The sequence below is a fragment of the Scophthalmus maximus genome, chromosome 1, assembly GCF_022379125.1.
Source record: "Scophthalmus maximus strain ysfricsl-2021 chromosome 1, ASM2237912v1, whole genome shotgun sequence".
Lineage (NCBI taxonomy): Eukaryota > Metazoa > Chordata > Actinopteri > Pleuronectiformes > Scophthalmidae > Scophthalmus > Scophthalmus maximus.
This window is the reverse complement of record NC_061515.1, coordinates 23,667,578-23,692,354: the sequence shown is the minus strand read 5'-3', so window position 1 is coordinate 23,692,354 and position 24,777 is coordinate 23,667,578. Positions and strand designations below refer to the sequence as shown.

Sequence of the window (24,777 nt, the reverse complement as noted above, 5' to 3'; positions counted from 1 at the left end):
ACACACACACACACACACACACACACACACACACACACACACACACACACACACACACACACACACACACACACAGGTGTAACGTCCAATCGAAGCCCAATTGATGTTCAGAGCTCTCGGGGGATTCTGGTCAGTCAATAAGAGACTCTGTTAGACAACTGAAGCCATGATGGATCTACCATACATCTTGGCTTACAGTGTTCCAGCTGTACTCCACTCCAAGCCTGTAAGTCATGGCAAATTCATTATGTATTACATCATGATATAATATTATCTTTTAAGTATTACTTATATTGTATCTTCAACAGTCATTTAGAGTCAAAAGAAACGCAAGGAAGATGAGAAATATGCCGTTCAACCCACACCGAAAAGGTTGGTTGAACCAACTTATCATTTATAATAAGCCACATTAAGTGTCCAAAATGACGGACTGGTCCTTTAACTGCCCATATGACCTTTTTCAGAATACCGTAATGTTAAAAAGGCAACGTCGGAGCAATACAGAATTACATTATTTCACTGCCTGCCTCGACTTTTTACAGTAAGGAGAGAGAGAAAAGATGAAGCAGTCTGCATTGGTACAAGGAAACATCTGAACGTCTGTTTGTCGCACTCGTGACACCAGAGAATATCAGGAACATAATCCCAGATCTTCACGGTGCAGCCTGACTGTAAACACTGGCAGGAAGTTCTCCCGCGCATATGTTTAATGTTGTTGTTATTTGTAGCGGAGCGGCTTGGCATATACTGTAGAGCGGCAATGAGCTCACGGAAGTATTTGGCCGGCACTGTAGGAGCTGTAGCCGCGTTTGTGGCTGTTTCTGTCGGCACGTGAAATATAATATTCTCTCTCTCTCTCTCTCTTTGCGTGTGGTAAATTATTGATAGCGTGTATTTGAGGAGCTTTCTCAGAACCGGCTTCTTGCACGTCACTCAGGCCCTTGCTCATTACTCTCCCTCCACCCCGCCGATGTCGCACCTCACGACACTCATCACTCTCTCCCTTCCCTTTCCTCATCAGTGTCCATCTCTTTTCTTTGTCATCGATCTGAAGGGCGGTGATGTCGGATCGGAGGCCGCGCATCTGGACGACTCAACGTCAGGATGAGCTGCACATGAACTGCGTGGGAGCTTCTCCTCCCACCCCTGCCTCTTTCCCCCTTTGCATCTAAATGGCTCTCTCCTCCACTGCGAGCTACAAAAAAGTAGGACAGATGCTTCGTTTAACACTTGGGTGCGATCATTACACACTGTGTATATGTTATACCACAAAAAAAAAAGAGCAATAATCTCCACCTACTTCTCCAATGAAGACAGTGTTACGCTGCAGCTCAGAGCATAAAAACCTCGGTAATGTGTGATTTGGCAAAATGTTAACATAAAAAAGGCCCCCGCTTTTTCACACTAACATATGACATGTATAGGAAGAAGGGTTTCTCAAACACAACCCTGATCAACGTGACATACAGGCCACATATTGAAGTTCACACGCAACTTTTTGTTTCGCATCCCTTCACCGAGATGCTGCGTTGGAGAGCCCCCGGTTCCTGATACTCTCGGCCGGTTCCCAGATAGGAGGAGATGCAAGCGGCAGCAGATTAAATTATACAGGAGAAACCAGAAATAGCTCGAGCGCCGAGGCCGCATGGACTCGACGCAAGAACACGCCGATGTGAGTCGCCACAGAGCAGTCAAGTAGATTAGTTTTGCACGGATCACCGAGCTGAGCCGGCTCCTGTAGGCTTGCCCATCGTGCTCGTGCAGCTACTGGACGCACAGTGGGATGAACGAGGAGGGACCAAACGCACCTGACCTTTAGTGACTAAAACATGAGGGACGTTAGTGGGGGTATAGCTAATATTCAGATTTGCTCGGAATGGTTTGAGAGCTGTGTGTACACTCCTGTAAAACGTAAGCGAGACTTCCTTCAGAGAAAAGCCCTCCAACTTTCAGACGTCAAACACATCCCGGAGGGAGCAGTCATGCTGCTGTGTTGCGATTTCAAAAAAGGAACCTCTGACCATGGACTGCTCTCCTCTTCACACTTCACACGTAAACATAACCCACCACATCATGGTCGTCATCATCATCATCAAGGTGAGGGGAAGAAGATCAATCAGGTCATTCATCAGGTTTTGCCTGTCAGGCTTTGCTCAACTACATGAGAACATTTTTTTTCCCCCAAGATGCATTAGACCTTTTGCTGACCCACATTCAGACATCCCCCGGTTTCTTACCCAAAACATGCAGGAGAGGCAAACCCACGTCCTGGCCCTCCCTGCCAGAGCAGAGGGCAGAGACAGAGAGACGGAGGGCATCTTGAAAAAAAAATACACAAAATATGTGCCACCCTTGGGCTCCTCAGGACTCACGGAAGAAATCCGCAGTAATTCCAGAAATTCCCACCGGCTCTGCGCGGGCTTCGGTGACACGGAGCCATGCCAGACGTGCGAGGTGCACGGAGGGTGGGGAAGGGAATGTTGCTCTCGTCTTCTCTCTCTGATGGCCTCAGTCCTTCTCCCTCATCTGAGCTCCCTCCCTCTCTTGCTTGCTTGCTCGCTCTGGGTCCTCCACTCCTGCTCCTCCACTCTCTCTTTTGTTCACTCACTCACTTCTGCCTTCCTCTATAACTGTGGTAACTTTATTCCATGAAGTAAAGGGGGGGGGGGGGGTCTTGGGCCTTTATTTTTCTCCCTTCCGAAACCGCCCCTCTCCTCAAATGCTCCTTGTTAGTCCCTCCTTTCCCCCTCGCTCTCTTTACTCCTCAAACACACACACATACACACTCGCTCTATTCATTGACCACCCTCCACCCCTTTGGCTTCCTTGCATTGCATACCTCACCTCTCTTTCCCTCCACCTCTCCTCTGCGAGCATGCTCGCTCATGTCTGTGCTAATGTCACTTAAATTTTTCATCGGCAAGGCCCTTCGTTTTTTCCAGATCTCCTCTTCCCCTACAAAATATCCGCAGGACCATGACACCAGGCCGAGTGGCACTTGCTGCAAAAGTTGTTTGGACAAACGTACCTGATGTACAGATGCTGCATATGCAGACTCATGTGTGTGCAAACAACAACAAACATGCGCAAAGGCACGCAATTATTCAGTTTTAACTGACCTAGCTTCATCCGAAAATCAATAAAAGGGGAAATGACCCACCTTTTCTTTTATGCAAGTGTATCCTATTTGGATCTCACCTGAAGCACTTAAAGGGTAACTCCTGGAATTTAGTGTGATACTCCCATGAAGTTCAAACACTTGAGAAACACATTTAAAAGCCATAATGGGCTGAAGGAGAAGAAAGATATACTTTGACTTACCCACTTAGTCATATGACTAAGTGGCTCTGAGAACTGATAGAGGATCAGTGTGTCTGAGATAAAGTGTGTGGCCCGATATCAGCTGACACTAAAAGCAACATGTTAAATCAGTTGTTAAATATATTTAAATATATCCATTTTTATGCATATAAATCTTTTATTTATTTATATATTTAAGTGAATCACGTTGATTTAGCAGGTTTGTCAAACCTTTATTTCATAAGACTGATGTTTTGGGGGTTTAAGGCAACACTGTTTTTAACCTCCCTGCATATGTCGTCATTGTGTGTCTTTTTTTTGTCTTCCCGTGTCCTCTGCATGTGCCTTGTGCACGCGTACATTTCTGAGCACACGTGTGAGGGATTGCTTTATGCATGTGTACATCTATATAACGTACAGCACTGAATCAACATTATATCAGCGGTGCAGACACATTACATCACTCCACAGTCAGATCCATAAAGGGCTAAGAGCCAATTCATTTTGAGAAAACACCCTCTATTGATCCCTACTGCACTCCATCACTTCCACTGTAACAGTTACCGCGATCCATAGGCAAAGCTGACACATAATCTGTGTGTGTGTGCGTGTGTGTCTACTGTATGCGTATACTCTATTAACATAATGTCAGCAAAGAGCAGAGAGTGCACGCATTGGGGAAATGTGACTGGTTGTGCTGCGGCGGCCATGTTAACTGAACTGAACTGGTGTTTAAATGGATTTGGTGCATGTGCATGTGATACACAACAGCCAGTCTTCCCCTGCTGGTCTAAACTGGGTCGCTAGCAGCCTCTAGTGGCCTCCGACCAATCACTGCAGATTGTAAGCATCGTTGTACAGTACATGTCTGCATACACAGCTCATGCATGCAGCCCATGCTGTTTTTCTTTCTCTCTTTCATTCTTTCTCAATGCAGCCAGCACAGCCATTTAAGTGACACTTCCCTACCTGCAAAGAGCATTGATTTTGGTGCTGCTATTGGGAGTGGTGTATTTTCTCAGTACAACATTTTTGCACAGTGAGGTCAGGTTCTTATTCCCTTAGTCCCAATGCAACATGCAGGAGCCTACTGAAAACACACAGGCAGGCAGACAGCCACAACGACACACGCTTACACATTCACTTTGTCTCCCATTCAATTGTACTCATGGAAAAGGGAATTTAGACCATCATTGGAAAGTTTAACTCTCCTCTAAAGGCCAGACTAATGGTGTTAGCAGCCTGCCGTGGCTGTTTAAAGGCTTTGACATGCATGTACTGTATACTACTGCTGACAAAATCCACATGGGGAGTGATATTTTACCGACAGCTCCAGCAATGCAAACACAGTTCAAATACGACGTTCAAATGTTTTGAGAAGAGCAGAGAAGAGAAGGGAAGAGAAGCAGTATTTCACATCGACTCTCCTCCTCTGTCGCTGGAGAATCCATCACATTAAAGCTTTAATGCTAGAATAACAAAGCATCCATCATGCTAAACGCCAGCCCCAGAATACAGTGAGCCATTCAGAGCAGAAGTCTGCAATTCTCTGGGCACGGCACCTTCGCACCGCTCGCCTCGGCCCGGCCAACATTTTCTCCGTGTGAATGCTATAAGTTGTTGGGGGCGTTTGATGGATGCAATGGCCAATGAATGAGGTTTTCATGCATATGCTGGAGAGGCAATCAGGAGGGAGAGAATAAGGAGCCATTCAGTGGACAGGTTTCCCATCACCCTCTTCTCTTTTGGCTGACTGCAGTACTGCCCGATGTGAATTTACTGCCCGGGGAGACATTAGTTAAATTAATAGGGAGGCAAGTAAACACCAAATACAGAGGGGAGGAGAGGAAACAAAGGGTGAGGAAAGGGAGACTCAAAAAGACAAGGAAATTAGATGCAATGGTAGTAAAGAAACTAAGAAATAAAATTTGGAGATTAGTTGAAGGGATGACAAGAGAGGAAAAGGAAATGAACTGAAGAAAGTGACCAGAGGAGAGGAAACAGGAGGCGAGGAGGCACAAGGAAAGAAGACATGGAAAGACGATGGAATTAGACGTGACATAATGACAGAAAGGACAGTAGAGTTGAGGAGACATTAGGAAATGGAAAAGCAAGAGAAAGGGAAAAGAAGGGAAGGAGAGGAGGAGAGGGTAAATGAAAGGACCAGAAATGAAAAGCAAGGAGACTGAAAGTGCAGAGGATGGAAAGAAACCGAAGGGAAGAAAAAGGAACATAAAGGAAGAGGATTTGCAGACATAGGGACACAGGATGTGAGGATGAGGGAAGAGGCGAGGAGGTTACCCTTCCCATAGTCCCACAATAGCGTCACCATAGTAACACACATGGAGAAAACACATCCTCATCATCATCCCGCTTGCCTCCCTCTCCGTTTCCCCCGCCTCCGTCTCGCGAAAAGCACAAACCATTCAAATAGTCGAATGCACGCCATACATCCGCAGCCTGTCTCCTATAGTAACCCGGCCCTGTCGTGCGGGGAACTGCCGCGTGAGCCCCGTTGCCATGGAAACTGAACACCTCGCGGCGGCCCTCGGAGGGAAGACACAAGGAGCCTTACCTCTCCACTTTCACCTCCCAGTCGATCACGTGGCCCAGCTCTAGTGCTGCAGCTGTGGCAACAGAGTGGCAACAGACAAGACGGTTGTCGTGCACACTGCAAAAAGTGACTCAGAGGCACAAATCCCCTTCTTTGTCCGTCCAATCGAAAAAAGACGGGGGCTAGAATTTTCCAAAACTTGCTACGAAGAACACTTAACGCAGTCAACAAGGTGCATTTTTATATGTGTATATCCGATATATATATATATATCCAACTTGATGACAGGATGAGAGAAAACGTGGGATTTTAAGACAAACCTACACATGGAACTTCCATATGTGCTGACAGCTGTTGTTTTCTCTGTTGAGTCTGAATTTACACTTCTGAACCTGAGGGGAAATATCTGTGCCAAATTAACACTGCAAAAAAGGGTTTGAGTTCTAAAAACCCTTAGTGGCAAGAATATATTAGAATGTGTCTTTTAGGAACTAACTTTTCTCCAACAACATTCTAGAAAGAATAACCAGGATGAGAGATTAAATGACTTCAGAAAAAAAGGTGACTTGATTTAGGAAAAATGCCTGAACTAAGTCAAATATAGACTTCTCTGTTCTTGGGTCTTCTTGATTGTTACTTCTGATGTAAAAGGAACAAGTAGAGAAAGTGGAGTTCATTTTACTGTACAGGTAGAATGGATGAAGACAAGGCAGAAGTGCCTCTCTCTCGAATAATGAGGCTGGGGTCGGTTTGAAAGACGGTGCAAAATAATAAATTTGCCAGATCGATTTATTGAGAGGATTCGTGCAAGTGTTTTTCTGAGAGTGAGAACATTTCAAACAATAGGAAATCCTCCTTCTAGTCTGAAAGAGAAAAAAGGAGCCGGTGCTGAAAGCGGCAGGCTGAGCAAAAGCTGTGAGTGAACGGACATAATGGGGCTGGGGGATTTGTTGTGTAGGTTCAAGGAGATGTACAGTTATAAGAAGCTCCACATGCATTTACACACACACACACACACACACACACACACACACACACACACACACACACACACACACACACACATACACACACACACATACAACGGAGTGCGACAGAGGGAGTGGGAATGACTGTGGTTGTAGAGATAAGGAGCTGCGGCAACGGGGCGGGTGGGAGGGGGGCTGCTGCTGCCGCTGCTGCTGCTGCTGCTGCTGTTGCTGCTGCCACTGGTGTTGGTGCTGGTGCTGGTGGGAGGGTGTTGGGGCTCAAAGAGACTGCATGCTTCGGCGTCACCACGAGCAAAATCCCAGCATCGCCAAACGTTACAATGCCGCTGTCGCCCGAACTGTTCCCATATATACGCAGGGAGCTTGCAGTCTAAGGGAGAGTTGCAACACAGCAACACTCAAGTTCCAGACCCTGTTGGCTCCGATTTGTGTGTCCGAGATTGAAGCTTTTTCATAGTGAAATGAGCCAAAGTTGAGGGTTAAAATGTGGGATATGAGGGCTACTTTGATGTTTTCACTGGCGGGACATTATCTATAAAAGTGCTGAGAATGCAGTGTATTACAGTGATTGGTTTCCCGGGCTTAGGACGACTGCTTTGCTCTAGAGACGCTTGTGCAGTTTAGAAATATGGCAGTGGGAAATGAAAAAAAAAAGAGGCTTTGCCACCAAAAACGATCCCACCCATCACCATTCATCAGATGATCACCTGCAGGCACCGTTTCTGGTGTCCTCGCGTGTTAGTGCGCATGTCGGAGTGTGTAAGAGGAACTAGTGCCATTTAGACAGGCCAGAGTTGTTACACATGATTGATTATCTGCAAGAGGAAAAGCAAAAAGGCAAAGATTGCAGCGCAGTTTTTTTTTGCTAATAACGTTTTCGTTCCGGGGAAACAGACAAAGAAAGCCAGAGTGTGCATTCAGCTGATACCATTCAATGAACTCAGATTGGCCCTTCCCGCTCACACATAATGTGCCATGCGATCATTGGAATATGACGCAGGGATGAAAGACTCACAACCCCCCCCCCCCCCCCCCCCCCCCCCCCCCAATCAAAAAAACGAGCAAACGCAGCATGGCGTGCAATGGCAAAGGGGATGAATGTGGCAAAAGCGAGAGCTCTGTCTTGGGAATACGTAGAACCCCCCCAAAATTGGTGCATCACAATTCTGCGGTTTCTGAAAAAGCAAGGTGACCTGATGTATCAGGAGAAACTGCCATTTGCTCAAGGATGGCTGCAGCGAATCCAAAATCTGATCCCCATGGTTCTCCACCATCTTTATCTGGAGCAGCCGCCTGGAGACCACTTGGAGATGTAACACTGACCTTGAACCATGCAACTAAGAGGGGAAACCAAACAGAGCCTTCCAGAGCCCATGGTCCACGTCGTTTTCACAGCTACGTCACTTGGTGGTCTAGGTGAAGCCGGCTGTAGACATGCAACTGCTGAGTGGTATGATTGAGAACAAAGCCCATCCTGGCGTATGTTTCATGCAAGATGAGGATTCCAGATGAATTTTATACTGCAAAAGAAAGTCACCCGAAGTGACACATGAGAGATAGCATGTGCAGTAAGTCGTCTTCTGAGTCCACTGAATCCCCCCCCCCCCCCATCTTCCCAATTCCCAGCACCCCTCCCTCCGTGAAGTCTTACCTTGTCTCGCTTGGCGCCCCGCAGCGGAAAGAAGCAGGCGAAGAGGAACTTGCCCCAGCTGATGACGGCAGCCAGGCACCAGTTGAGGCGAGCCATGCCTGCGTCTGTCCCGTCTCGTCTGCCAGCCTCTTATCTCCCCCCCACCTCCTGGGCTCCGGTTTAGGATCCTGCGACCCCTCGGAAGAAAGCGATGTCAAGTGAAAAAAGACCCTCTCGTCTTCGTCCGTGGAGCAGAAATGAATTGGAATCCTTCCTTCAAGACGACAACATCTGGGGATTTATTTTCATTTTAGGGTTTTTTTGGATACCTGTCTGGCTCTGTGTCTGCAATTCCAATTTGTGGGGGAACAAGGGGGGGGGGGGCTACTGGCGTCCCAAAATGGACAAGACACTTGGATGGTCTTGTGGGTCCCAGAACATCGAGAGCCTAAAACTGTCCTCCTGTCTTCCCATCCGTCCGTCTGTCGTCTCTCCTGTCTCCACAGCCGGGTCTAGATGAGTCAGTCCTCAAAGTGTGATGAGCACCGTCGGCTGCATAATGCGAAGAGTCTGTCGCTGAACGACGACACTGTTACACATACACGCGCTGGCATGCCCACACTAACTGTCTTTCTCTCACTCACACACATTCATGCACATGTAAACTCGCCTGCGAGAGGAAGAAGAAAAAAAAAAGACGCTGCCCTGGCTCATACATCCACAGGCAGAAAAGCCCCCCTCTCATCACACGGCACCCCTCCAGACTCAGGATACCCGGTGCTTCGCGCTCACACACTCCCCTCTCCCTCTCCCTCTCCCTCTCCCTCTCTCTCTCTCTCTCTCTCTCTCTCTCTCTCTCTCTCTCTCTCTCTCTCTCTCTCTCTCTCTCTCTCTCTCTCTCTCTCTCTCTCTCTCTCTCTCTCCGTGTGTGTGTGTGTGTGTGCTGCTCTCTCCCACATACACACATGCACCAATGCTGCAGCACTCACTCAGCCAGTGTGGGAGGAGGGGAGCAAAAGAGTGAGGAGGGGGAGAGAGAAAGGGAAAAATGACTGGGAACAGAACGGTTGAAAGAGGAAGAAAAAAAAAAGGAAAACTGAAGGGGATTCTATTGAGAATGACAGATTGAGTGTATTCATTCGGTGTTTATATATCAGAGTGGAAGCCAGCGTTGCTGGAGAGAATACGGCACGAACGAAAGTGCGCATCAAGTAGTGATCATTGAGAGGAGGAGGAGGAGGAGGAGTGACAGAATGGACCGAAAGATTGAATGGAGGAGTCAAAATGGACGGATGAGAGACACCGGGAGAAGAATGACAACAACAAAAAAAAGAAGGGACAGCGGCGAATGCAGGAGGAGCAGGGGGAGAGGCAGTTGGGGAGAATGTGTTTGAGAATATTGAGCAGAGACTACTGGTGAACACACACACACACACACACACACACACACACACACACACACACCAGCATGCGCAGTATGCACACACAAACGGACGCGCAGCAGCCGTCACGGTGCACGGCCGACACAAGGCAGGCACAGGGTGAGATGATTGTGGAGTGTGTGGAGAATTGGGTCGAGAAGGGAGGAGAGAGAAAGGGAGAAAGGAGAGAGGGTGGCAGAAGAGGAGGGGAGCGGGGTGTTGAATCATTGTGTCCTGGGCGATTATTTCCCTCGTACACACACACTCGCACACACACACACACACACACACACACGACTGCAGGTGGTGCACAGGCTCGTTCACTCTGCTGCAGTCTCTCTACGCTTCAGTGGGAGCACATTTTCACTGCAGAACGCTTTTCTCTGCTACACCCCCCCCCCCCCCCCCCCACACACACCCCCAACAGCCAACTCCATCCCCAACCCCTCCCACCCTGCACACAACCACCACACAAACACAATCACAACACATCAAAGCAATGAGCGAGGGAGATAAAGTGTAGAGAGAGGATGGTGTTCTGTCAACCAAAGCGAGATTAGCCTGAGGTGGAGGAGAGGGGGGTGTCGGGGAGAGGGTTTAAAAGAAAACCTTGTACCATATGGAAAAGCGCTGGCAATAAAAATACAATATATATTTAATATTATATAATAAAATCAGCTATATACATATACATATATATGTGATGTGATGTGTCTCTGAATGAACAATATGTATGTCATTGACACTGTTAGGTAATATTAGGTGTATTAGTCAAAATAATGTGAATGAATGAATGAATAAAAATCCAGTGTCATTTGTGTTTACATGGCACATTAACCAGTTCAAATGAACAGTGGCTGACATTCAAAGAAAAAAGAAGAAGAAGGTACTGTGGTGCCTTTGAGCAGGGCAGTTTTTGATGGAGCACGACTTCGATTATGATGAAGGGAAATGAAATGCAGCCTCCTCTCTATGACTTTGGACATGAGTTACGACCCGTGGTACACACACTTGATTTCGTGGGTCTGTTTAACTAGAATGCTAAAGGTATCGGGGTCAGGTCAGCGTTGGAGGCAACACCTACCGCTACAGTTTCACACCTTAGATCTCTGACAGTACACACCAAAAGGCACTTGTTGCTATGAGTCAAAGGGGAGAATACGGTCAAACAGCTGGGCTGACTGACTGTCAGCAGTCATTTGTGTCAAGCACGTGGTATTTAATGCAAGCATTGCATTTGAGGCCACCGAGGCTGCAGGTTGAGGAACAACAGAAACATCTCCATATGCAATAAAATGCCATGGGGCCCAGGAATGCAAAGTAGACAGTGTATTTTTTCCCTTTACATCAACAATATTGATGATATCCTGTGATGTCCTGCTCCTTTTTTCAGGCACTGGTTCCCCCGTCTTACTTTGCAAGGGCTGCAACACATCTATAGCACTTTTATAAAGATATCAGGCAGCAATTCACAGTAAATTGAAGTAGAATTAAAAAAAATAAAACCCACAGGGTTTCTAATTTCACTTTCCGCAGTGCAAGAGAATGAGGAATGTTTTTTTTTTGTACAGCACAGTTTTCTACAGCAGTGTGTACTGTACATCTCAGTGTGAGACTGGGCACGTGTCCCACTCTCTTGGCAATGCACTGACCTTTCTCATTAGGCATAAGCAACTTGCATAATCACTGCTGACTTCTATCGACTGGCCCTGTCACACTGTCTATCCGTTTGACGGGAAAACCCATGAAAAAGTGCAGCCTGAAAAATAAATAAATAAATAAATAGTTCTCTCTCGATGCCTTCCACCCATCGTCATCTGCAGCAGGATCCAAATCGTTCAGCGAGTGCACAGAAAACAAGATTTAACCTCCGTTGCATGAAATGTTTTCTTGTCGCCATCTATCAGTATTTATCAAACGCAAGCTATTTTAGAAATGTTCAATTGCATCGTTTGGTTTCGACCTCATGAGTAGCCCGATCTCCAGGTCTACAGCCTCACCTGCACACTCACATCGTCAGCGCTTGTAAATTTTTCATCACATAATCTGAGTAAATCTAATTTGAGGCAACGCTTCTTTTTTTTTAATGAATGTTTCATATGTACAGAGCGTCTTTTTTTTTAAACCCCTTGTTGATCCAAATGTCTAATGTGTAAACAATGGAGGGAGTTATACAGATTTGTTCCAAGTTTGATGAGATGTTTGACCTGTGTTCATCAATGCTGGTCATTTTTTATGTTTTTGGAGATGGGCTCCTGTAAAGTAATTTCCATTTTGGGGGTAATAACCTACTAGTGCAGCGCTTTCACCATGTCTGAGGGGCTTAGTAGGAAGCGCTTGTTGGAAGGTTATGGTTATATCCTAGACCAGAGGCAGCTGGCTAATGAACACAGGAAAGCGACAGGCTTTCCTTAAATGTCATGCATGTAGCTCAATTTAACAAGACGGAATCCAAAAAGTCTGCGCCGTCAGAGCACACACAATCAAAACGATTAGGAAAAGCAGCTCACCGCCAGAGTTTGCAGGCTCGCAGCAATGTCTCAGAGGCCGTGGACGGAAACCAAACCGGGCCGCGGTTGTGATGTGACAGCTGGAACAGCACTGGTGCACGAGCTGCAAGAGAAACGGGAGACAGTAGGAGGTGCAGAGTTTAGTTTTTTGCGCCAGCATCCCCCATTTGCATTCAGTGCACAGCGTGTGCACTATACTGAGCAGACAGCAGATTAGGTCCCATCACACACCTCATCATTCACTAACGCGCAGATTCGTCTGCCTCCGCCTTCTCCCCCACTCGTCCTTCCGCTCCCTCTTTTCAACTTTCGTCTCCATTTTAACTTTCACTCGTTTTAATTTCTCGCCTCTTTCTTGCCTCTGTTTAGAAATTTTCTCGCACTGGCTCCCTTTAGAAAACCAACAGTGACATTGCTTGTGACTTCAACCTCTTGCTTCCTTCTGCTGCCCCATGCAAAACCTGTGCAGGTTTGAAATTTGATTCTTAGAAATGTACTTTTTCCCTGCTAAAATTCCTCGATATCAAACTGTTCAACACATCCATAGCCATTCAGTTTCCCATCACATAAATAAAGCCTCCCTTGCCCTTGCACTGCAGGCATGCCAGTCCTGACTCGTGGCGGGTGCAGGGGGCCATACATAACACATAGTAATACATAATAATGACAACACCTCGTTGTACCAGAAATGTCCCGCTTCGTCGCATCTACTCCAAGAGAAAGCACTGCAGAGACAGGGGTGACCCCCGTGGCCTGTGATCAATGATCCAGTCTATTAAGTGAAGGTGCTTTGATCAGTAGCTCTCAATGACATTGCAGGATGTACTCCAGTGATCTCCGACGGATTCTGTGTTTTAACCGGATGTCTGGAGCTCAATTTGATTGAATTCCTTATTAATCATTGTTATTTCTAAAAACAAAGCTGAGGACAGAGATTCATTCACTTGGACCGCGGAGTATGGAGTCCATCTCCGCTCCAGGTGACAGGTCCATCTTTAGCGGGAGCAGATTATGTGCGGGGACAGGGGAAGCACTTGGATGCGCTTAGAGTGGAGGTCTATGAGCGGTGACACTTCTGGGGCCTGCTGCCAAGAGAAACCCAGTTATCCAGCGACGTTGACTCCCCTCCCCCAAATACACACACACACACACACACACACACACACACACACACACACACACACACACACACACACACACACACACACACACACACACACACACACACACACACACACACACACACACACACACACACACACACACACACACACACACACACACACTCAAAGGGACTTCCAACCTTTCTCTTTCTGACCCCAAGGGAGTGGGGGGAAGACAGGAGGGAAGAGGAGATGATGAGAAGTGGATCTCTCTTAGGACAACAGCAGCAACATACATCAATTTGTATTCGCTTAATTTTCATTTGTAAAAACTCCAACTGATTGGAGATGAAGGTGGCAAAGGACAATTCAAGATTCTTACAATTTGCATGCTTCTGCAGCTATGGTAACTTCAGATAGGACAAGGAACTTCGTACAGATTAGTGGGATTATCCACATTATTTTGTCTGACACGGCAAAAGTGACCAGAATTATAATGTCATTAATAATTGCATCAGAGAGATGTTTTATCCTTTAATGTGGAAAATATATTTTTACTATTGTGGACAAACCTTCCTTCGATGAAATTTGGTCAATCTCACCATTGACTTCTGAGCTTTAGAAATCCTCTGACTTTATCACAACCGTCACAATTGGGCCTTTGTAAAAGTCACAAAGATCCTCGTATCTTTCCTTCTTCAGCTTCTGCTGCCTGACATGAGTGGAATCCATTTGAACTCGAACATGTCTCACTGGAAACTAAGCAATTCTGACTTTCCAGTGAGACATTTTAACTTGAAAACCCGCTAACGTCGGATTCATGACTCAAGAAAGGTGGAAGACCGTTAGCCTCGACTCTGGTGTGATTTCTATCCCATCTACGACTTCCAAGGTAAATGGAACGCAGAATAAATCCCACCCCTCGACCGGTGCCATGCAGGTGTGGCTGATCAAGTGTATAACTTATTTGTACGATCCTCGTACATTTCATTTGTGGCCTCACGTAATTTTCACCGTCAAGAATTCATATAGACTTTTGACAGCTTGACTGTCTCACAGTCAGCTGATCTGGGTTTCAGCCCGCGACAGGCAGAAGGTAATCAGGGATGTTAATGCCCCTGATAAGCCCGCAATCAGGTATCAGCCAGACGACAGCAGCGCAATGCAACTCGACAGCGGCGTTATCGTCACTATCAGCTGCACCGCAAGGCCAAATTAGAATCGACCCTTTCGCTCTCCACTCCGTTCCTTTAAATCACGCACGGCACGCAGCGTTCACCTTCATGAGCCTGGAGCGAATGAGGACGGTGGATTCTTGTTTGGCCTTTTTTGAGAATTGACAAAAACCTGGAATAAAGGCAGCACAGCTGAAGGGTAATGGCCATTGAATCAGGACAGTGTATAGGGAGATAAGGAACTATAAAATGCTTACAGTATACTCATATTCATTAAAATTGTAGAATTGCTAGAATTGTAGATCATAACGTGAACATACATTTTTTTAGCTAGACAGTTTTATATGTATTATTAGCAAATGTTTCCACTGCTTCAAACCATGCTGCACAAAAAGGAAATTACCACCCTCCCTTATAATTGGTAGCTGCCCACGGTTACCCTTCTGCCCCCCAAACATGGGGCAACAACATGAACATTAAAAAGCGATTGAACAAACGATAGAAAAATCTTCCTATTATCTTATGGTTCTCAGAAGATGTGAACCTGGAACACAGCTGCAGGATACTGTATTGTGGATTTTTTTCTTTCATTTGGAGCAAGCTTGGAAAAAGCCTGAGGGGAAAGCCCCCCCGCCAATCCGCCCTGTATCCAAACATCCAACTCCTACCTAACATCCCGGTCCTGACTTGGCTGTTTTGTGACATGCTTTTAGCCCCGCTAATGTTGCTACCTATGTAGGTTAAAGACCCCCTCGTGGTGGAAAAACACACCGGTGCCGGGGGAGACATCTCAAGGTGAACACCGTGTTTAGATCACACGGAGGAGGCAGCAGCAGTAAATAGGACAGGAACAACAATGTCGGAGATACATTTCAGATGTGGTTGACAAATAAAAGCTTTAACTATGATAAATATTACTAAGAAAAAAGGGGTTTTCCTATATTTAAAAGTACCTTGATAATAAGGAGTTAGATCACGATATGAGTGTATCGAACTAACAAGAATTTCTACACACAATTAAAAAGCACAAGGGTACGGGTAAGTAAGTTTTGCGCCTTGAAATATGGGACCTTCTCCATGTAATCTCCTCATCCCGTCTGCTGTGCCTAGGAATTTGCAGGCCTCCTAATTCCCTAAATGAGCCATGAAATCAATAGGAAGACAACGGGGCCTCGCTCAGTCTAATTATATGCATTTATCACCAATCGCAGCCTTGGACTTGAGTACTGGCTGCTGAGACTCTGTTGTACTGTCAGGCAAAGTGACAGTCCAGCCCCATCCAGTTAATCCGTACAGCAAGACTCAGCAATGTGATATCAGGATGGGGGCAATTTGCAGTGCTGAGGATAAAAGATGAGAGAAAAGAACCATGAAGCCAGAGGGAGGGGTATGTACAGTAGAGACCGAATGTCTTCTGGATAATCACGGAACATGCCTTTCAGGGTAGAGAAGTATGAGAGGAGGCAGAGCCGAAGAGCACAGTCCTTCACACATTTCAAGCCCTTCACAAGAAAACGCTGTAATCCCGGCAATTACTGAGCAGCGGGGAAAACACAGGGATCTGTCTGGACCAATCTGCATTGGATTTATTGGGCTTTAGAGATGGAAATCAACAATCTGACTCTACGCTCTTGGCGAGACTTCTTTGTAATAGCTAGCTGCTATGAAACTAAACCTTAACAAGTGCGGACGTTTCATTTCAGAGCACCCGATTGGTGTTTCTCCACTGACGACCTTGCTGTTCTGACAATAGTTGGAGGGCGTGGACCGACAATGCATTTTGTCGTTGCGTTTTGAGGACTTGATGTAGCATGACATTGTGAGCCATCAATATTGTTCTGGGGGTGGGCGGGGGGGTAATAAAGATGCTTTTCTGTGAGTGAAAATAGCCAATTGCATGATTTTTGATCAACTAAGGATGGCCATGCAGTTTGTGCTGCAGGGTAAAAGAGAAATTTTGTAAAATATTTATTTGCAAAGCAATCTTTTGCACGATGCATGGAGGTGATTTCAAAGCCAGTTTGCTGCTTCTTTGTGTTCTTTGTCTGGACACACCTAGAGAAGGCGAATATGGCCAATACTATTTCCTATATTTACATATTCACACTGAAGTCTGTCTGCTTCTGTCGGTAAATGAGACCAATGGACAAAAGAAAATGGGCAAAGGCGGTACACTTCCTAACCTTATGCCTTACGGCATTGGAGCTGTTCCCCCCTTCCTTCTAAATCCCCTTATCTCATTTGAGAGGCAGAGAGAGGAGAAAGAAAGGGACAAACGGGTAAGGACAGCGACAAGGCAAACAGAAATGTAGAGAGGAAGAAGATGGAGGGATTCACATTAGCAGCCAGTGAACAAAGGTGGATGAAGAGAGGCGATATACCAGGAAAGAGGAGTTGCTGAAATGGTTCGGTTAAAGACCTTTCCCATGTTGTGACCTTATTACTGTTGCCCGGAATACTGTTCCACTGTGAAACTCTCCGTGGGAAAATATTATGTATTATACAAATATAAATTTTTGCATGTGCCCCATTGTTACATTACAGTACTGGTACAAAGGGGTCACGACTCACTGCTACAAAACAAGGTGACAAGAACTGAATTTTTTGTAGGTGATTATTAAAATGTTTATTAATCAGGTAGGTAGGGCGGGTTGATTGGTTGGTAGAAAACGTTGAACAGATATCATCAGAGACATTTCAAGGTAAAAAACACAAGAGACACCAAGACCTCCACTCTCCTTCTGAGCCAAAGCCACGAGAGGCAGGAAGCAGTGTGTGTCCTGAGGGAATTATGGGAAATGAGCCATTTTAAAGGCCTTGCATATCCAACGGGAGAAAACTTAAGGCGTCGCTGCCAAACTGTCACAACGCTGGCTGGTCATGAGTCATTGTCGCACACAATCGCAGATACAAACAGACGCTTACAGAAGCTATACAAAAATAAGAATATACAAATTACTCAAATTGAAGGGTTACTTTTTTGTGACCAAAATTCGATTGGTGGTAGCTGCGGTTATTTGGCTGTAGGTCAAAATGCTCACTAGCTGAGTAAAGGATGTGCTCAGATGGACACGTTTGACATGTACAGGAAGTGTGAACATCATGCCTCAAAGCGAACCGACACTCAGCTGACCAGACCGACGATGGTATTTTCCAGGGACGGCTCCTCTCCCTGCCTTTGCCTGGTGCCGGTGCACTGTTGCCATGGGAGATGTTTATGTAAGCCATGTCTAATCCCGTTAACTGTTACTGCGGCTGCTGAGCAGCATAAGTGCTTGGCAATGCCGCATTGCAAGAAAAGGCTATATGTCCTTTCATGGAATGCTGAGTTGTTTTGTATTTTTATTTGTAACAAGTGAAGAAAGGAAAAATGGGAGGATTTGATTGGGGAAAGAGAACAGGAGCAGGAAAAGGGGCAATAGAGAATTGGAATACTTTTTTGGCCTAAATATGTAAGATTGCAGTGCTCAAGGTATAATATATATTGGTATTGTGTTGTCAGCTGGGATTGGCTCGAACCCCACTGCAACCCTTAAATGTTAAGTGGTTTAGATAACGCCATGGATCGATGATATAATTTTGCGGACATGGTCACTTGCTGAAATCAGTGTTAACCAAATTTTAATCTTGTCATGACAACAACAAGTGTAGTGTGTCAAAAATATTAAGCTCCCTGTCACACCAGTCCTAACTTAATGTGAGTGCACAAGCCAAATGATGGTTACATGTTTCAGAATCAGATTTTGGTCAAAGTGAATTTGAAAATTGCATCTGTAAGCATGACACATTATTGTGTTTTTTTCTTCTTCTGTTGTCTTTAAAACATCCCCCATTGTCTTCCATGAGATGGATTTTTTCGCAAAAACAAAAGTCCTTTGTACAATTGAAATGACAGATATTTCAAACATTTCCAAAACTATTGACCCCGAAGCCCTATTGATTAAAGATCATCTTTTGTGTCAGCAGCAGGAAAGACGAGGAAGAAGTCATGCAAAGCTGAGCAGGACCCTGCGATGCAGCCTTGTATTCATTCATCTCATCCCATTTCCTACTGTAGAGCGTAGCGCTGTCGCTGACATGGATTCTGTCCTGGACAATCCAAAGCATCACGGGCCATAAACCCCCATCTCACTGCCTTGTCTTCAACCTTCACCACCGTCCTAGAAAATATAACCTTTAGATCATGTTTTAGATGATTATCCTTCAATAATAGAGCATTATTTAGCTCACATAGTCCACTGTCTTCCGTGGGACAGGAGCGGCATGGGAGACGTCTAAGCCTTATTATCCTGATTTAAAAAGCAGACAGTATGAACGAATCATACAAAAGAGGATTATGCAGACATGAAAGAAGAGAGGGTGGAAGAGGAACAGAGTGGAGAAATGGAAGAGCGCATATAAAGGCAGACATGGATGATGATACGTCATATATATATATATATATACGCCTCACAGAGGACGTTGGACAGGGCACGGGTTGTCTCCTGGTCTCCTCCCCCCACTTTCTCTATTGTCTTTTGCTCCATTAGTTTTATTATATTCTTGGCTGAGGAATCAGGCTACTGTACAACCATCTGATCCTGAAGGTCAACAAAAGATCCACTGTTGCGTTGACACTGCAGTCAGTTTTTAGGGTTCTCCCAAAAGCCACTGGTGGACCCTGTCGAAGGACCAGAGATGAAGAGAAGCTTTTAGTCATATCTAGTGCAATAATAACTAGAATGGCACTCTGTCACACGTGGAGGTCATCAAAAGAGAGCACTACCACACAGTCACACTCTGGCACTGACTGTGGTGATTCTTATCCATCCAGTTATCCACTTGGGTGTTGAATCATTCGGGATTCCTTGAAGATGTTTCACATTCATCCAAGAGGCTTCTTGAGTTCTAACTAAGTCGTGATGAATCCCAGGTTTCTAACCTCTGTGGAGCGTGGACAGTGTTCGTGAATGCTCCAGACTGAATTCACAACTGAAACAGTCTCCGCCCACACCCCACAGAGGTTAAATACCAGGGATTCACCACAAATTTAGAACTGAAGAAGCCCCCTTTGATGAAGGTGAAACGTCTATAAGAAATTACCACCACGTCTGCGCCAGCACCGCACAGTAGCCGTGCCTCTCGCCCATTAAACACCGTTTTATTCTACTCTGTGTGTCATCATCATTCTAATGCATCTGCTGATCGCAGCTCGCATAAGAACATTAATAGACAGGCTGCGTCGGTTGCCGGGTGACCACGGGGCCCGGGCCGCATATCAACCCTCCAAACCTCCTCCCTTCACACTTCCTGTCCGCCTGGACTTCATCTGACTCGGGAATAACAAAGAGGCAGGAATTCTTGAAGGCATTGTCATGTAGGTTATCATGAAGATCATAGATAAACAGGGCGACTGTTTGACCTCACACTCAGAGAACCAATTTTAGCTCTTTCTCTATGATTTAATGCTGATTAGAATTCTGACAGGACCATTGTGACCATCAGCACAAATTAACCTTTAGTGTGAACTGGTTTAATGCGAGACAATGCATCAGTTTGGCCATCATTTCATCAAATATACAATTATTTCCTGGCAGTACATTTGTCTTCCATATTTGACCTCAAGTAATATCAAAATGTGGCTTAAATCTGAGCATGACCTTGATAACGGCCATCTTACTGTGGACAATTAAATGAATGGGCGACGACGACAAAAATCCCCCTGGTTCAGCACAGCCGACGTTTTCTCATTTGCTGTGCAAATGAAAACGTTCAGTATATGGATAAGCACTGCTGTGTTTTTTGATGAGAGCTATTGTGAAAAGCACTATCGACCAGCCAGCGAAGCACAGCGGCTCAGCCATGTATGACATTTTCAATCGTAGAGGTGCATGTAACATCACAACTACACGCACTATAATTCACCCCGTGTCCTTTATCTACTATCTTAATATTGAAGCCTGCAGTAAGGTTTCAGAAAGGAAAGGGAAATCATTTCACTTACTCAACATCATTCATTCTCCCATCAAAAGTGGAAGTGCGTTGGGCCCTTCTTTGGACCAAAACTGTCTGTTGGGATCTGCCCTAATGTCAGGTTTAACACTGACAAACTGGATATCCTGGCAATTGTTTCCCGGTGCCAGAAACAAGGGGCGCCAAACAAGGTTTAAATCGTACAACAAGCTCATTAGTGCAGAGACGGACCAGCAGTCGACCGCCATTTTTGTGCCAACTCAGTGGCAGCAACAGTGGGGTGACAAAGTTGTGATGGAAGCCTATCCAGGACACAGCAGGTGCTTGGATTAGAGACCCAGGCATGATTTTGGTATGATTTTTTGGGGGCGGGCTAGAGTTTGTGCAACATAATGGCACTCAGCAGAGCACATACCTGCGCCAAGGCCCAATAGTCCCCTCGGATTCAATCAAGCCACCCCAAATTGCACACACTCATAGATATTAGTCCCCTAAATATGACTGGATTGTTTTTATCGAGATCTGTGTCCGGATCTTTGTCAATTTCTTTCCCCACATTCGATCCTTCCAGCAACTTTCTTGGCAAGTCGTTCAGTTATTTGGGGTAATCCTACTGACAACCAAACTAACTAACCCACAGACAAATGGATGGGTGTGAAGATATAACCCCCTTGGCAGAGGAAATTACACTCTAACCACACGTGGCTGTTCTGATCATGCAATTCAAGGAAGAGCAGTCTGTACTGTACACCACGAGAGAATCCCAACGAACAGCTCCTGAATCAGAGCAGCATGGAAGGCAAATGTGTTACATCCTCACTGACTAATTTAATTAAAAGTGCCATTTATTTTCTCATTCATCTCGCACACTCATTCTCGTTTTGCAGAGAAGCTTTTGCACTGAATTTTTTTATCTCAGTGCAGGGGTGCAATACTTTAAAAAGGATTTATTTGTATGTATTTTAATTTGACTGGCTCGTGACGGATTCCACGACGACTGCAGCAACTAGTGTATTTCTCTGAATCTGAGATCGGGAGCGAGCACAGCTGCAAAAGATCGTATTTTTCCTTCAATTGTTTTTGTGCAGGGTGACAGGGAATAACAGCCAGGTTTAAAAAAACAAAAAAAACAAATGTTGTCTTGACATCTTTATGTTGATCTACCTCTAATCTGTTTCACCCTGAATCTTATTCCTGTGTGAGATATTTATAGTGGTATGTTTTGTAATGTAATCAGTGTATGTGCTTTCCTTTGCATTATTGAGGGGGAATGAATATTAATGATACAGTTGTGGCACAGTTTTTCCATTTTCCTACAAGAGGAAATCATGCAACGGATTAGACGCAACCCACACACTGTTAAAAGCGTCCCACTGTCTAATCTCACCTTCTATCACTCGTCATGCACGTGTGAACAAAGTAATGCACAGGCAAGATACGCACAGCAACACACATTCCGTGCAGCTCAGCAGCATCAGCGCTTCAGCTTTTCCAGGCCTGCTGGAGGGTTTGACATTGTACAGTTGAAGACTATGTGATATGAGGGGGTGACCCGAGTGTGTGGAGGGTAAACGGAGTGACTCCCCCGGGGTGTGTGTGTGTGTGGGGGGGGTGGGGGGGCAGCTTGTTCTCTCTGGCCCTCTTTCAGAGTTCGGACAACTCCCATGATGCTGGGAGATTAATGAAGCTGCACTGGCACTGTGATCTCTACAGGACACGCACACCATCACAAACACACACCCGCACAGTTGCAGGCATACAAGCGTGCACATTCTTCATTTCAGATTACGGACGTTTCCACGTGCCTACACAGATGTGATCTTACCAAAGTCAAGGTATTTATCACACTGACACTGGAACACACATTGTGCACGTGTTAAATACTGTCACAAACATACCTGTACTCAAAAAAGATTAATATGACCCACTTATATATTTGCATATCGAGCCAAACTGTTCACACTAAATTTCAGTTGGATTATCTAATCAATCAATTGAAATGAAGGAACCTTTCCATCATGTCATGTTTCTCCCATCAGATGTTTGCTGCTTCTGGAATATTTCTTTTTTTTCATATCTCGCTTTTCAGTGGCATCATGACTATCGCCCATGACTGTAATTTCAGCATTACATCACCTCACAATCATCTGCAAAGCTTCGTCCGTCGGATTGCCGGGTTGTGTCTATATGCACCCCCCCCCCCTCCCAGTTTGACGATGATAGGAACAAGCTGCACCAGAGCCCAGGAGAGTCGAGAGGATGTCGCATTAACACATGGACTAACCTGCAGTCAGGCCAGTCATCTTTGAAAATGCAGCACTGCCCCGCTGTGGTTACAAAGGGCTACTGCCATCCTGCAACCAGCAAACCTTTTCTGCATGACTCTGGCAAAAAGAGAATCCAGGGGAAATGAATTATTCCTCAAGGTCAGATAAACCTTGGAAACAAAATCGTTTTAGATAGTTATACAAATACAGGGGCTGATGAGTCTTACAACTGGTGGAATTCTAGCGACAGACTTCCTGCCTTCCAATTGCTGTTCTCCACATTCAATCCTGGACGTTCCACAACTTTTTCACTGATGACAAGTCTGAGGTGTCTTTTTTGTGAAGCAATTTATTAAGAGGATTGTAGATTAACGTTTATTATTATTACTGTCAGTGGTTTTTCTTTCTCCAAAGCCAACATTCTTTTCAGCAGGCAAGGTAAGGAAAGGTTGCAGTTAAAGTGCAGCAAAACAAAAGTGTATCTCTTACATATGGGAGCCAATCCATCTAGTAGATTGCGGAAATACTGAATTCGCTTCAGTGTAAATTTTGCTGCTGGTAGCAATATGAGCAAAAGTGATAAAGTTTCATCCTCTGGAGGTTGTGACAATATCATGGCAATCCTTCTATTAGATGCTGAGCTATTTCTGTAAGCACAGCTGAAAATGCCGCCATCTGTAGAGCAACGCCTTTGACATAGCCAAAAAGTAAATGGAAAATAAGCCGTTTTCTTTTCCTTTAAAACAAACTAGAAACATGAATGATTTGTGTATATAAAGGCATCCATAACCTTCAATGATGTGCCTTTGGGATCATTGAAGAAATCTCCAAATACCCAAAAAATGAGGATTCCAGCTAAGTGGCAACCCACCGTGACGTCACCCTGCCATTTTGAAGCCTTGAGTTAGTGCACGTCACAACGCATACGGTGCTTTGTCGTCAATTTGACTGTAAATGGAACCGTATGATTCCAGCTTAATGCTAGGAGGACTGGCCGGGTGAAAATGCATCAACGACGACGATTATAATTATATCTCTGAGCCTCTGTTGTGAAGGTCAAGACGACAGAGCAAAGAACCAAACCTACATAGAGTCTGAGGGAGGACGAGGAAGAGCCTTTTGTAAAAATGGATCAGCAGTCGCTTTTTATTGACAGCCAATGATAAGTACGGGCTGCCGGAAACAATCACTAAAGAGCAGAAGCACAGCACGACACTGAACACGTCACACCCGGCAGAGAAGTCTGCACGTGGGACATTTGTACAATCTAGACACGGTTTTCTTTCACAAGAAGAGTAATCCACGTGATTGCACTAAACGTTTGGTCGGATGAACGTTTAAAAGGCATTAACTACTTTTCTTCTTCTCTCTCCTCTCCATCACATCATCGAAATGTGGTTAAAAGAAGTGTCTGGGAGCACTTACGGGTGGTTTGAGTTGTATATGTTATTATTATTATTATTTGATTTTTTTCCCGCTTGTGCTGCAGTTGGAAAAAAACAACAACAAATTACCACCAATTGATTTTTGTTGACAGTTTTTGTTGGTACGATAACATTTTATAGCTTCCAGTATCACTGTAGGAGCTTTTTTTTCCTATCGGAGCAAACTGAATCTGATTGAGGAAAGGAAATGGCTTCTAAAATATACATATTATCTCTACATGGTGTCTAGAATCTGTAGTTTTATTCGCAATGACGGCATATCATATAGAGGCCACAATATGTTAATGAAGTGGAGGTGCTGTGCGATAACAATACCTCCTCTTAACGCGTTGAGTTTCCCTGCTTTCTTTTTTTAATAGTACAGTAGTCATGCCCTTCCTGTGTTGCCATGGCAATTTCAAAATGTTGTGATTGATACGGAAATATCTACT

The 24,777-nt window shown here is 45.2% G+C and overlaps 1 protein-coding gene across 13 annotated transcripts in view; it reads right to left on the bottom strand.

Moving 5' to 3' along the window:
• The window catches only part of tns1a (tensin 1a), a 92,456-nt gene extending 69,438 nt beyond the window's left edge, over nucleotides 1–23,018 (bottom strand). For 5 of the 13 annotated variants that reach the window (XM_047336490.1, XM_035626814.2, XM_035627151.2 and 2 more), the window contains exon 1: nucleotides 8,495–9,276. In XM_047336490.1, the coding sequence (XP_047192446.1) occupies nucleotides 8,495–8,590 (96 nt within the window). In that variant the 5' untranslated portion in view covers nucleotides 8,591–9,276. Of the gene's footprint in view, nucleotides 1–2,237; nucleotides 2,489–8,494; nucleotides 9,280–12,404; nucleotides 12,508–22,918 lie in introns of those variants that run through there. The other 8 variants (XM_035626899.2, XM_035626982.2, XM_035627070.2 and 5 more) reach the window with 6 other exon arrangements.
• Between the last annotated feature and the right edge of the window lie 1,759 nt (nucleotides 23,019–24,777).